Source organism: Mirounga leonina, unplaced genomic scaffold, assembly GCF_011800145.1.
Source record: "Mirounga leonina isolate KUSES-001 unplaced genomic scaffold, KU_Mleo_1.0 Mir_154, whole genome shotgun sequence".
NCBI lineage: Eukaryota > Metazoa > Chordata > Mammalia > Carnivora > Phocidae > Mirounga > Mirounga leonina.
The window spans coordinates 3,683,294-3,698,378 of record NW_023270389.1 but is presented as its reverse complement, the minus strand read 5'-3'; the positions used below and the strand labels follow the sequence as shown (position 1 = coordinate 3,698,378).

The following is a 15,085-nucleotide window of genomic DNA, read 5'->3' as shown; positions in this document are numbered from 1 at the left end:
GTTTTGGTAGTTTATACATCTCTATGAATGCATCCATTTCTTCCAGATTATCTAATTTGCTGGCATATAGTTGCTCATAATATGTTCTTATAATTGTTTGTATTTTTGGTGTTGGTTGTGATCTCTCCTCTTTCACTCATGATTTTATTTATTTGGGTCTTTTCTCTTTTCTTTTTGATAAGTCTGGCCAGGGGTTTATCAATCTTGTTAATTCTTTCAAAGAACCAGCTCTTAGTTTTGTTGATCTGTTCTACTGTTCTTTTGGTTTCTATTTCATTGATTTCTGCTCGATCTTTATTATGTCTTTTCTCATGCTGCATTTAGCTTTATTTGCTATTCTTTCTCCAGCTCCTTCAGGTTTAAGATTAGGTTGTGTATTGGAGACCTTTCTTGTTTCTTGAGAAAGGCTTGTAGTGCTATATACTTTCCTCTTAGGACTGCCTTTGCTGCATCTCAAAGATTTTGAATAGCTGTGTTTTCATTTTCATTTGTTTCCATGAGTTTTTTTAATTCTTCTTTAATTTCCTGGTTGACCCATTCATTCTTTAGTAGGATGCTCTTTAGCCTCCATGTATTTGAGTTCTTTCCAACTTTCCTCTTGTGATTGAGTTCTAGTTTCAAACATTGTGGTCCAAAAATATGAAGGAAATGATCTCAATCTTTTGGTACTGGTTGAGACCTGATTTGTGACCTAAGATGTGATCTATTCTGGAGAATGTTCCATGGGCACTAGAGAAGAATGTGTATTCTGTTGCTTTGGGGTGGAATGTTCTGAATATATCTGTTAAGTCCATTTGGTCCAGTGTGTCATTTAAAGTCTATTTCCTTGTTGATCTTTTGCTTAGATGATCTGTCCATTTCAGTGAGGGGGGGTGTTAAATTCCCTTACTATTATTGTATTGTTGTCGATGTGTTTCTTTGATTTTTTTATTAATTGCCTTATATAATTGGCTGCTCCCATATTAGGAGCATAGATATTTATAATTGTTAGATCTTCTTGTTGGATAGACTCTTTAAGCAGGATATAGTGTCCTTCCTCATCTCTTATTACAGTCTTTGGTTTAAAATCTAATTTGTCTGATATAAGGATTACCACCTCAGCTCTCTTTTGATGTCCATTAGCATGGTAGATGGTTTTCCTCCCCCACACTTTCAATCTGGAGGCGTCTTTGGAGCTAAAATGAGTCTCTTGCAGACAGCATATTGATGGGTCTTGTTTTTTAATCTAATCTGATAGCCTGTGTCTTTTGATTTGGGCATTTAGCTCATTTACATTCAGGGTAACTATTGAAAGATATGAATTTAGTGCCATTGTATCGCCTGTAAGGTGACTGTTACTGTATATTGTCTCTATTCCTTTCTGGTCTATGTTACTTTTAGGCTCTCTCTTTGCTTAGAGGACCCCTTTTAATATTTCTTGTAGGGCTGGTTTGGTGTTTGCAAATTCTTTTAGTTTTTGTTTGTCCTGGAAGATTTTTATCTCTCTTTCTATTTTGAATGACAGCCTAGCTGGATATAGTGTTCTTGGCTGCATATTTTTCTCATTTAGTACTCTGAATATATCACACCAGTCCTTTCTGACCTGCCAGGCCTCTGTGGATAGGTCTGTTGCCAATCTAATGTTTCTCCCACTGTAGGTTACATATCTCTTCTCCTGAGCTGCTTTCAGGATTTTCTCTTTATCTCTGAGACTCATAAGTTTTACTATTAGATGTCGGGGTGTTGATCTATTTTTACTGATTTTGATAAGGGTTCTCTGTGCCTCCTGGATTTTGATGCCTGTTTCCTTCCCCAGATTAGGGAAGTTCTCTGCTATAATTTGCTACAATATAACTTCTGCCCTTCTCTCTGTTTCTTCTTCTTCCTGGATCCCAATTACTCTAATATTGTTTTGTCTTACGCTATCACTTATCTCTCAAATTCTGCCCTTGTGATCCATTAGTTGTTTATCTCTCTTTTTCTCAGCTTCTTTATTTTCCATCATTTGGTCTTCTATATCACTAATTCTCTCATTTTGGTCTGTTAGAATAAACTGTATCCCAAAATTTTGAAGAGAGAACAACTTATATATATACAAAAAATAAGGTTTACTACAATGAAGGGATAGAATATGACTTTAAAAATGAAAAATAAAAAAGATTTTAAAAAAGGGATTGATAAGATGTTGATTGAAAAAAGGAAAAAGAAAAATCCAAAAAAATAGAAAAAGAAAAAAAGAAAATTAAAAAAAAATAACTTTGAAAGACTAAAGAATCATGGGGAAAAAGCCATGAATTTTATGTGCAGTATTCCCCTAGTGCTGGCGTTCTGTCGTTCTCATTGATTGGTAAACTTGGTCTTGGCTGGCAGTTCTTGTGGATCTTCTGGGGGATGGGCCTGTTGCCGTGATTCTCAAATGTCTTTGCTGGAGAGAATTGTCCCACCCTCGCCAGTGGCCGGGCTAAGTAATCTGCTCGGGTTTGTTCTCGAGAGCCTTTGTTCCCTGCAAGCTTTTGGTACAGCTTTGGAGGATAAGAGTGACATGGCGGCCTCCCAATCTCCGCCCCAGAGGAGCCAAGAACTCAGGGCCCACTCCTCAGTGTGCCTCCAGAGAAAAGCAGTCAATTACTCCTGTCTCCCCATTCTCTGGCCACACTCTGTGCTCACCTGGCCTGTGACTGAGCATTTCTATCTCTGGCACACAACCCCGTGTGGAGTCTCCAAACCCAGCAGATCCCTGAGGTGAGCTCCTGCGCTGCTCCTCCTGGGGGAGGAAGGGGGGTCTCCCTGGATCTGCCGCTTGTTGGGTCCCTGCTGGAGGAGCAGTGGCTCGATTGTGCCACGGATCATGGTTTATGGCAACCCCGAGCTGAGAGCCTGCGCCTTGGCTCCATCTCTGCAGCCAGCTTCCCCACTCCGATCCCTGGGAGCTCTGCCACACTCAGGCACCCCCGGTCTTTCTGTTACCCCGAGGGTCCTGAGACCACACTGTCCCAGTGAGGGTTCCACCCTCCCTACTCCCCCCGCCCCACTTAGCCCCTGGAGTGACATCCCTCAGTGAAGCGGACTTCTAAAAGTTCAAATTTTTTGCTCCAGTGCTCTATCACTTGACAGTAGCCGGCTCCCTCCCCCTGTGGTCTCTCTTCCCAAATATCACCTCAGATTCACTTCTCTGCACATCCTACCTTCCAGAAAGTGGTCGCTTTTCTATTCAAAGAGTTGCTGCTATTCTTTCCTTCAATCTCCTGTTGAGTTTCTAGGTGTTCAGAATGGTTTCATACCTATCTAGCTGAATTCCTGGGACCAGATGAAATTTACTCCTCCACCACCTTGCTCCTCCTCTTGAGACTCGAGAAATGGTTTCTTAATACAAATAAAACCCCCAAAGAGAGAGCACCTCACACCAGTCAGAATGGCTAAATTTACCATGCCAGGAAACAACAAATTTTGGCAAGGATGCAGAGAAAGTGGAACCCTCCTACACTGTTGATGGGAATGCAAGCTGGTGCATCCACTTTGGAAAACAGTATGGATGTTCCTCAAGACATTAAAAATAGTGCTACCCTACAACCCAGCAATTGCACTACTAGGTATTTACCCCAAAGATACAAATGTAGTGATCCAAAGGGGCACATGCACCCCAATGTTTATAGCAACAATATCCACAATAGCCAAACTATGGAAAGAGCCAAGATGTTCATCAACAGATTAATGGATAGAGAAGATGTGACATATATATGAAATGGAATATTACTCAGCCATCACAAAGGATGAATACTTACCATTTACATCGAAATGGGTGGAACAGGAGGGTATTACTGTAAGTGAAAGAAGTCAATCAGAGGAAGACAAGTATCATATGGTTTCACTCATATGTGGAATATAAGAAACAGTGCAGAGGATCATCAGGGAAGGGAGGGAAAATGGAATGGAAAGAAATCAGAGAGGGAAACAAACCATGAGAGACTGTTAATTATAGGAAACAAACTGAGTGTTGCTGGAGTGGAGGTGTGTGGGGGGAATGGGGTCATGGGGTGATGGACATTAACGAGGGCACCGGACGTGATGAGCACTGGGTGTTATGTGTAACTGATGAATTGTTGAACTGTACATATGAAACTAATGATGTACGGTATGTTGCCTAATTGAATTTAAATAAAAAACTTTATTCACTTCTGCCACATGTAGTAATTTAAACACATTGACAAGAACATTGTGAGCTTCTCTCAAATTCAGTTAAACTGAAAGCTTCTAATTGAATAACAGGATTCATATGCTGAAAATATACTTTCTGATTGGGAAAATTTAAAAATCATAACAGATTATTTCCCTGGAGATTAATTCCTTCATCTCCCTGCCCCGTTCAGCACACAGGATGGTCTGAGCTGTTTGCTTCAGGGGAGACACAGCAGATCTCAAGGATAATACTGGTCTGTGTCTGGTTTTGAGGCAACAGAACAAACAGAACCCACACATTAGAGAAAATCCTTGGGAGACCCTGAGATGAGTCAGAACAAGGCTTTCCTGCTCACCTAATGAAGCATAGAGTGAACGGTTGGACACACTTTTTGTAGGTCTCTCGTGCAGGTGGCCAGACTCCAGAGGAAGAATGAGAGCATGGGGTGGGTAGGTGTAAGAGGCTGAGGGGGCAGAGGAGCCTCCCTGGGGTCCCTGTGCTCCCAGGAAGTTTCAGGGCAGCAGAAGGATTCTTAAGTGAGAAGAAATGACCATGTCACATGTACAGGCAGATGGGGATGTAGAAACTGTCACTTCCAAGCCAGTATGCATGACAAAAGTAGAGTTATCTTGAGATGGGCACTATGTCATTGTCATGGGAAAGAGACAGGGGGACTGAAGTTCCAATGACCAGATAAGGTCGCAGCCATGGCTGCCTGGTCTGGAGGCAAACAGGCAGAGGTTGCTAGCTCCATCCAATAAGTATGTCCTGGAGAGACTGTGGAGGAATTATCAGTTATGGGGGCTGACATCAGGAAGAAGAAGGAGACAGAACTTGAGGAACCTTGTCCATAAGGAGTCTGCCCTCAACTCTATGTGTGTTTTGGGGGCAGGGTCCAGCCTGGGTCAGGGGGCAGCTTAGGGTCAGGTAATAAAGTATACTAGAAGTCAGTGATTAAAATGCTGCCTTGCCCATCCCTCAGGTTGCCTGTGTATTCACCACAGAATGGACATTGTACTCCCGAGTGCTGGCAGCCCCTGGGGCCACGTCAGGGCAGTACAAAGGCAGGCTAGGAAAAAGTTGATGAACGTTTGTAGGCACTCACCTGTCTACCCTTGTCCTGTCTTTCCCTATCATCTGAGGTTATTGTCCGGGAAGAAAGGAGAACTTAGTCTCATTATAATGGTTGCAAAAGCTGGGCAGGAAAAATAAAGGGATCCATGAAAGGGAGCAGTGGGAAGATGTGATGTACTGTGGTCGGGCATTGAGGAGGACTTGTCAGAGGAAATGAGTCAACCTGGGGTCTGAAGGGGGTGTCTCTGGGCCAGTGAAAAGATAGGAACAATGTATTCCAAATCACAGAATTAGCATATGTTTACACAGCAGATGTGGGAGCAAGCACAGAATGCTGGACATGAATCCAAAAGAATGGTCAGTAAGTCAAGGAGAAATGGATGAATGGAGAACATAGGGGATAAATATCCTCTTACGTTCATCTCTAATTATCTGGCCACTTCCCACCCCTACTCCTGGACCAAGCCGGTAACCCTCTTGAGATCAGGAATTATGTCAAAATGCATAGCTTGCAAATAGCAAAGGCCTTCTAATACCAAAATCTCAGTATCTGCATTTGATAAAATAATGGGTGGTTTTTGGTAATTAGAGTATTTACACATCATAGCGAATTACTAAGAAGCTCTCTCAAGGTCATGACAAGTCCAATAGCATGTTGTGGAAGGGTACAATTAATGGGAAGAGGAAGATGGTACCTTGGTTGAAGAACTGCTGCCTGGGGTTGGTGGAGGCATCTGAGGAGTCTGAGGGTTGCTGCATGTTGACTGTGTACTGGTTACAGAAGATCCTGGAAGCTGAGTCTGTCCCTGGGTTGGCTGGGTCCTCTTGGATTCATCATTCTGTATGGTTTTGATTTTCTTTTTCTGAAAGAAATTTTTGCCCCTGGTTAATGGTTTTCAATATTAGATGAAACACATCATTACTAGCGAGCAAATCAACTTTTTATTACTAGTTTCTAATTGTGCTAAAATTTCTGTGCTCACAAATTCCAGGAGGTACATGGACTCCATCCTCTCAGGAGGTGACTGGAAAGCAGGCAACCCACACACATGATTGATGCACACAAGAGCCTGGAAATTCCCTCATCCCTGTGGCAAGAATGCTGTGCTGGAATTTATAAAATCTACATTTGAATTTTGTGTCTTTAAGTAGCCTTTGGCAAGCTGCTCTCCTAGTGTGACTTCCAATTTTGTGCACATCTCAAGAGGGGTTATGACTCCACATCTCCTTTATGTGGAGTTATACGCACATGTTATGTGCATACAGTTCTGAAACATCATGGGTGATTAATAACTAAGAGTTTGCTGACACTGAACCTCATTTTCATTCTGCCCCTGGAATCCCTTTTCTCCATTCTTCTATTTGCAGGTTGAAAAATGAATAAAGCACTCAGTGTACATAAGAAGGTAATAAGTGGTAGAGCATAGAAGAAGCTTCTTCAGCGGAACCTTCAGCATCCTACCTTGGACATGGGTATGTCATGGACTGATACCAAATCTTCATTCATGGTAGATGTGGATTCGTCAGTACTGGAGGCATCCTGCTTTCTTGTCTTCATGGGCACTTTTCCTTTTACTCTGCATTGCCTCATAACTGAAGCAGTTAAAAAGAACATGATAAATCCAAAGGAGCTGGTCTAGGGCAGCTGTAGCATTTCCAGTGCTGTGTCCTCTCAGCTCCTGCTTGGGGGTCTGGGAATGCTGGTGTGCTCCCCTCCTTCATCAGCCCACCAGCCAGGTGACAGGAGCTGACTCACACTGCCAGTTTCCTTGCTCCCCTGGGGACATAAGCACAGCCCTCCATCTGCTGGACTCCCAGGTACCTCAGTCAAACCCTTTTCCAACCCACTTATCCTATATGTTCTTTTCAAGAATCTGCAGTTTTGGGGCACCTCAATGGCTCAGTCTGTTATGTGTCTGCCTTTGGCTCAGGTCATGATCTCAGGGTCTTGGGATTGAGCCCCACATGGAGCTCCCTGCTCAGTGGGGAGTCTGCTTCTCCCTCTGCCCCTCCCCCCCGCTTTTCTCCCTCTCTCTCTCTATCAAATAAATAAATAAAATCTTTAAAAAAAAGGATTTGCAGTTTTCATGATGCAATTGGTGGGTTAACTCCTGTGGAAGGTCTGTTTGAATTACAGAAACCAGAGAAAGAAAATCTGATCTAATTGGTGATGTGACAAATTGGTGATACTGGACTTGATGTTTTAAAAAGTTTTTAGGATCCAAAACAAAACAACAATAACAAAGTTTTTAGGATCCAGTGATTTTAGAAGAGGCAAATTCTTCACATCCCTGAGAGTTGGCTTTTTCTTTAAGCATTGCCTCATATTTGTTGCTAAAGAATATAGTAATGATGGAGTAAATATTGTAAGAGAGCAGCATATGAACTGAATGAAGTATTTTTAAATCTCACAATTTTTCCTAATTTTTTTGTCCTTGATCAACCTTCATAATATGTAGAAGTCTCTGCCTTTCTTCTCAACTCTTTCTGCTTTTTTCTTTACTGGTACCCCCAAAATACACCCTGTAAAATATAGTGGACCTCTTTGTAGGAAAGGAATTGTCTAAGTTGTAAACTTGTTGGTGTTCTGAAGGGCCATCTCATTCTCAGCTACCCAGTTGGAAATTGAGAAACGGATCTCTCAGGTGTGCCAACACCAGGGCTCTGCTGGATGTGGGGGCTCAGACCCTGACAGTTAGGGCTCCTGTCCATTACCTTTTTTCTTCTCATTTTTAAGAGTTTTAACAATGTCTCCAAGTCCTTCCATGTCCTTGAATAGATCTATTAGCTTGTCCACACAGAGAGGCCCCCGGAACTTCTTTTCCATTAGGTCAGCAATCTTGACCTTGTTATATTCTTCTTGCATTTTTGTAGTCAGTCTCAAATCACAGGCCAGTAGGGATTTAACCATGCTAAACTGGTAGTTGTCTATGGGCTGTAATCCTTTCAGCAGAATAATTCTCTTATACTCACTCCCCATCTCTTCAGGTGTGGCTGAGCCTGCAAGAGAAAAATACCATACAGTGTTATACCTTTCTCCAGATGATTTAAAAGTCTGGTTGTGTCTATGTGAGTGAGTGGCCCATGTCATGGTGTTGTCCTTGAGTGTGTGTGACAAAGAGGAACTTAATTTCCAGGTGTGTCACTGTGAGTTGAGAACTGTTGTATTCAGGACTTTTAAGAAATTCTTTCCTTGGGGGGCGGAGCAAGATGGCGGAGGAGTAGGAGACCTGGATTTCGTCTCCTCTCAGGAATTCAGCTGGATAGGGGTCAAACCATTCTGAACACCTACAATCCCAACAGGAGATCAAAGAAAAGAAGAGCAACAACTTTCTGAACAGAAAAGCGACCACTTTCTGGAAGGTAGGACGTGCGGAGAAGTGAATCCGAGGCGATATTCGGGAGGATAGACGGCGGGGGAGGGGCCTCCGTCGGCCGCTTCCGGCAAGTGATAGAGCCGCGGAGCACAAAATCGGAACTTTTAAAAGTCTGCTCCGCCGAGGGACGTCACTCTGGTGGCTGAGCGGGGGCTGGAACCCTCCGGGACAGTGTGGTCTCAGGACCCTCGGGGTCACAGAAGGACCGGGGGTGCCTGAGGGCGGCAGAGCTCCCAGGTAATGGAGCCGGGAAGCCGGCTGCAGAGGCGGAGCCCAGGCGCGGGCTCTCAGCTCGGGGTTGCCATTGACCGTGATCCGCGGCCCAGTCGGGCCCCTGCTCCTCCAGCAGGGACCCCACAAGCGGCAGATCCGGGGAGACTCACCTTCTTCCCTGGGAGGAGCCGCGTGGGAGGGCACCGCAGGGATCTGCTGGGTTTGGAGACTCCACCCGGGGTCAGTGCCAGAGATAGAAACGCGCGGTCACAGGCCGGTTGAGCATGGAGTGCAGCCGGAGACCGGGGAGACGGGAGTGACTGGCGGCTTTTCTCTGGGGGCTCACTGAGGAGCGGGGCCCCGAGTTCTCGGCTCCTCCGGGCCGGAGATTGGGAGGCCGCCATTTTCACTCTCCGCCTCCAAAGCTGTACGGAAAGCTTGCAGGGAACAAAAGCCCCGGAGAGCAAACCCGAGCAGATTACTTAGCCGGGAGGGGGCAAGGGCGGGGCAATTCCGCCTCCGGCAGAGACATTTGGAAACCCCGGCAACAGGCCCCTCCCCAGAAGATCAGCGAGAACAGCCAGCCAAGGCCAAGTTTACCGATCAATGAGAACGGCAGAACTCCAGCGCTGGGGGAATACTGCACATAGAATTCACGGCTTTTTTACCATGATTCCTTAGTCTTTGAAGTTAATTTTTTTTTTTTAACTGTCTTTTTGTCTTTTTATTTCTTTTTGAATTTTTCTTTTTCCCTTTTTCAAACAACATCTTATCAATCCCTTTTTTTAAAAAAAAACATTTTTATTTTTCATTTTTAGAGTCATATTCTATCCCTTCATAGTAGTTACCCATATTTTTGGCTTATATATATAAGTTGTTCTCTCTTTAAAATTTTGAGATAGTTTCTTCTAACAGATTAAAATATACCCTAAATCTCTAGTATATGGTGTTTTCTATTCCCCTGCCTGATCACATCCTCTCTCTTTTTTTTTTCTTTTTTTAAATCTTCTTCTTTCTTTTTCAAACAACTTCTTATCAATTCCTTTTATAAAATTTTTTATAATTTCCATTTTTACAGTCATTTTCCATCCCTTCATCATATCAACCCTTATTTTTGTACATATATCTTTTTCTTTCTTTAAAATTTTGGGAGACACTTTCTTCTAAAAGACCAAAACACACCCCAAATCTAGTGTGTGGCACTGATCTATATACCATATAGATCATATTTGATCACATTCTGGTTTTTCTTTTGTTGTTGTTGTTTTGTTTTGTTTGTTTTTGTTTTTATCTTTATCTTTTTCTTTTTTTTTCTTTTTCTTTTTTCTCTCTTTCCCCTTCTTATCCCACTGCTTCAGGTCTTTTCTGATTTGTTTAGAGTATATTTTCTGGGGACGTGGTTACTCTGCTAGCATTTTGTTCTCTCATTAATCTATTCTCCTCTGCACAAAATGACGAGACGGAAAAAATCACCTCAACAAAAAGAACAAGAGGCAGTACCGACTGCCAGGGACCTACTCAATACGGACATTAGTACGATGTCAGATCTAGAGTTCAGAATCATCACTTTAAAGATACTAGCTGGGCTTGAAAAAAATATGGAAGTTATTAGAGAAACTCTTTCTGGAGAAGTAAAAGAGCTAAAATCCAACCAAGTAGAAATCAAAAAGGCTATTAATGAGGTGCAATCAAAATTGGGGGCGCTAACTGCTAGAATAAATGAGGCAGAAGAGAGAATCAGTAATATAGAAGATGAAATGCTGGAAAATAAAGAAGCTGAGAAAAAGAGAGATAAACAACTACTGGATCATGAGGGCAGAATTCGAGAGATAAGCGATACCATAAGACGAAACAACATTAGAATAATTGGGATCCCAGAAGAAGAAGAAAGAGAGAGAGGGCCAGAAGGTATAATGGAGCAAATTATAGCAGAGAACTTCCCTAATTTGGGGAAAGAAACAGGCATGAAAATCCAGGAAGCACAGAGAACCCCTCTCAAAATCAATAAAAATAGGTCAACTCCCCGACATCTAATAGTAAAACTTACGAGTCTCATAGACAAAGAGAAAATCCTGAAAGCAGCTCGGGAGAAGAGATATGTAACCTACAAGGGTAGAAACATTAGACTGGCAACAGACCTATCCACAGAGACCTGGCAGGCCAGAAAGGACTGGCAGGATATATTCAGAGCACTAAATGAGAAAAATATGCAGCCAAGAATACTCTATCCAGCTAGGCTGTCATTGAAAATTGAAGGAGAGATAAAAAGCTTCCAGGACAAACAAAAACTAAAGGAATTTGCAAACACAAAACCAGCCCTACAGGAAATCTTGAAAGGGGTCCTCTAAGCAAAGAGAGACCCTAAAAGCAACATAGACCAGAAAGGAACACAGACAATATACGGTAACAGTCACCTTACAGGCAATACAATGGCACTAAATTCATATCTTTCAATAGTTACCCTGAATGTAAATGGGCTGAAAGCCCCAATCAAAAGACACAGGCTAACAGACTGGATTAAAAAACAAGACCCATCGATATGCTGTCTGCAAGAGACTCATTTTAGAACCAAAGACACCCCCAGGTTAAAAGTGAGGGGGTGGAAAAACATTTACCATGCTAAAGGGCACCAAAAGAAAGCTGGGGTGGCAATCCTTATATCAGACAAATTAGATTTTAAACCAAAGACTGTAATAAGAGATGAGGAAGGACACTATATCCTACTTAAAGGATCTATCCAACAAGAAGATCTAACAATTGTAAATATCTATGCCCCTAACATGGGAGCAGCCAATTATATAAGGCAATTAATAACAAAAGCAAAGAAACACATCGACAACAATACAATAATAGTGGGGGACTTTAACACCCCCCTCACTGAAATGGACAGATCATCTAAGCAAAAGATCAACAAGGAAATAAAGACTTTAAATGACACACTGGACCAAATGGACTTCACAGATATAGTCAGAACATTCCACCCCAAAGCAACGGAATACACATTCTTCTCTAGTGCCCATGGAACATTCTCCAGAATAGATCACATCCTAGGTCATAAATCAGGTCTCAACCGGTACCAAAAGATTGGGATCATTCCCTGCCTATTTTCAGACCACAATGCTTTGAAACTAGAACTCAATCACAAGAGGAAAGTCGGAAAGAACTCAAGTACATGGAGGCTAAAGAGCATCCTACTGAAGAATGAATGGGTCAACCAGGAAATTAAAGAAGAATTAAAAAAATACATGGAAACCAATGAAAATGAAAACACAACTGTTCAAAATCTTTGGGATGCAGCAAAGGCAGTCCTAAGAGGAAAGTATATAGCAATACAAGCCTTTCTCAAGAAACAAGAGAGGTCTCAAGTACACAACCTAACCCTACACCTAAAGGAGCTGGAGAAAGAACAGCAAATAAAGCCTAAACCCAGCAGGAGAAGAGAAATCATAAAGATCAGAGCAGAAATCAATGAAATAGAAACTAAAAGAACAGTAGAACAGATCAACGAAACTAGGAGCTGGTTCTTTGAAAGAATTAACAAGATTGATAAACCCCTGGCCAGACTTATCAAAAAGAGAAGAGAAATGACCCAAATCAACAAAATCATGACTGAAAGAGGAGAGATCACAACCAACACCAAAGAAATACAAACAATTCTAAGAATATATTATGAGCAACTCTATGCCACCAAATTAGATAACCTGGAAGAGATGGATGCATTCCTAGAGATGTATCAACTACCAAAACTGAACCAGGATGAAATAGAAAACCTGAACAGACCTATAACCACTAAGGAAATTGAAGCAGTCATCAAAAATCTCCCAAAAAACAAAAGCCCAGGGCCAGATGGCTTCCCAGGGGAATTCTACCAAACATTTCAAGAAGAATATATACCTATTCTTCTGAAACTGTTCCAAAAAATAGAAACGGAAGGAAAACTTCCAAACTCGTTTTATGAGGCCAGCATTACCTTGATCCCCAAACCAGACAAAGACCCCATCAAAAAGGAGAATTACAGACCAATATCCCTGATGAACATGGATGCAAAAATTCTCACCAAAATACTAGCCAATAGGATCCAACAGTACATTAAAAGGATTATTCACCATGACCAAGTGGGATTTATCCCTGGGCTGCAAGGTTGGTTCAACATCCGCAAATCAATCAATGTGATACAGTACATTAACAAAGGAAAGAACAAGAATCATATGATCCTCTCAATAGATGCAGAAAAAGCTTTTGACAAAGTACAGCATCCTTTCTTGATCAAAACTCTTCAGAGTATAGGGATAGAGGGTACATACCTCAATATCATAAAAGCCATCTATGAAAAACCTACAGCAAATATTATTCTCAATGGGGAAAAACTGAGAGCTTTCCCCCTAAGGTCAGGAACGCGGCAGGGATGTCCACTATCACCACTGCTATTCAACATAGTATTGGAAGTCCTAGCCACAGCAATCAGACAACAAAAAGAAATCAAAGGCATCCAAATTGGCAAAGAAGAAGTCAAACTCTCACTCTTTGCAGATGATATGATACTTTATGTGGAAAACCCAAAAGACTCCACCCCAAAACTGCTAGAACTCATACAGGAATTCAGTAAAGTGGCAGGATATAAAATCAATGCACAGAAGTCAGTGGCATTCCTATACACCAACAACAAGACAGAAGAAAGAGAAATTAAGGAGTCGATCCCATTTACAATTGCACCCAAAACCATAAGATACCTAGGAATAAATCTAACCAAAGAGACAAAGGATCTTTACTCAGAAAACTATAAAATACTCATGAAAGAAATTGAGGAAGACACAAAGAAATGGAAAAACGTTCCATGCTCATGGATTGGAAGAACAAATATTGTGAAGATGTCAATGCTACCTAGAGCAATCTACACATTCAATGCAATCCCCATCAAAATACCATCCACTTTTTTCAAAGAAATGGAACAAATAATCCTAAAATTTGTATGGAACCAGAAAAGACCCCGCATAGCCAGAGGAATATTGAAAAAGAAAAGCAAAGCCGGTGGCGTCACAATTCCGGACTTCAAGCTCTATTACAAAGCTGTCATCATCAAGACAGCATGGTACTGGCACAAAAACAGACACATAGATCAATGGAACAGAATAGAGAGCCCAGAAATGGACCCTCAACTCTATTGTCAACTAATCTTCGACAAAGCAGGAAAGAATGTCCAATGGAACAAAGACAGTCTCTTCAACAAATGGTGTTGGGAAAATTGGATAGACACATGCAGAAGAATGAAACTGGACCACTTCCTTACACCACACACAAAAATAGACTCCAAATGGCTGAAAGACCTCAATGTGAGACAGGAGTCCATCAAAATCCTAAAGGAGAACACAGGCAACAACCTCTTTGACCTCAGCCGAAGCAACTTCTTCCTAGAAACATCGCCAAAGGCAAGGGAAGCAAGGGCAAAAATGAACTATTGGGACTTCATCAAGATAAAAAGCTTTTGCAAAGCAAAGGAAACAGTTAAGAAAACCAAAAGACAACCGACAGAATGGGAGAAGATATTTGCAAATGACATATCAGATAAAGGGCTAGTATCCAAAATCTATAAAGAACTCATCAAACTCAACACCCAAAGAACAAAGAATCCAATTAAGAAATGGGCAGAAGACATGAACAGACATTTTTCCAAAGAAGACATCCAAATGGCCAACAGACACATGAAAAAGTGCTCAATATCGCTCGGCATCAGGGAAATCCAAATCAAAACCTCAATGAGGTATCACCTCACACCAGTCAGAATGGCTAAAATTAACAAGTCAGGAAACGACAGATGTTGGCGGGGATGTGGAGAAAGGGGAACCCTCCTACACTGTTGGTGGGAATGCAAACTGGTGCAGCCACTCTGGAAAACTGTATGGAGGTTCCTCAAAAAGTTGAAAATAGAGCTACCATATGATCCAGCAATTGCACTACTGGGTATTTACCCCAAAGATACAAAAGTAGGGATCCGAAGGGGTACGTGCACCCCGATGTTTATAGCAGCAATGTCCACAATAGCCAAACTGTGGAAAGAGCCAAGATGTCCATCGACAGATGAATGGATAAAGAAGATGTGGTATATATATACAATGGAATATTATGCAGCCATCAAAAGGAATGAGATATTGCCATTTGCAACAACGTGGATGGAACTGGAGGGTATTATGTTGAGTGAAATAAGTCAAACAGAGAAAGACATGTATCATATGATCTCACTGATATGAGGAATTCTTAATCGCAGGAA

General features: G+C 41.9%; 1 protein-coding gene across 4 annotated transcripts in view; it reads right to left on the bottom strand.

Moving 5' to 3' along the window:
* LOC118013952 (myeloid cell nuclear differentiation antigen-like) overlaps positions 1 to 15,085 on the bottom strand; it is a 50,574-nt gene that overhangs the window by 30,723 nt on the left and 4,766 nt on the right. For all 4 annotated transcript variants that reach the window (XM_035009900.1, XM_035009901.1, XM_035009899.1 and 1 more), the window contains 3 exons: positions 7,946 to 8,230; positions 6,693 to 6,823; positions 5,926 to 6,093 (listed from right to left, as the gene is read on the bottom strand). In XM_035009900.1, coding sequence (XP_034865791.1) covers positions 5,926 to 6,093; positions 6,693 to 6,823; positions 7,946 to 8,210 — 564 coding nt within the window. In that variant the 5' untranslated portion in view covers positions 8,211 to 8,230. The remainder of the gene's footprint in view (positions 1 to 5,925; positions 6,094 to 6,692; positions 6,824 to 7,945; positions 8,231 to 15,085) is intronic.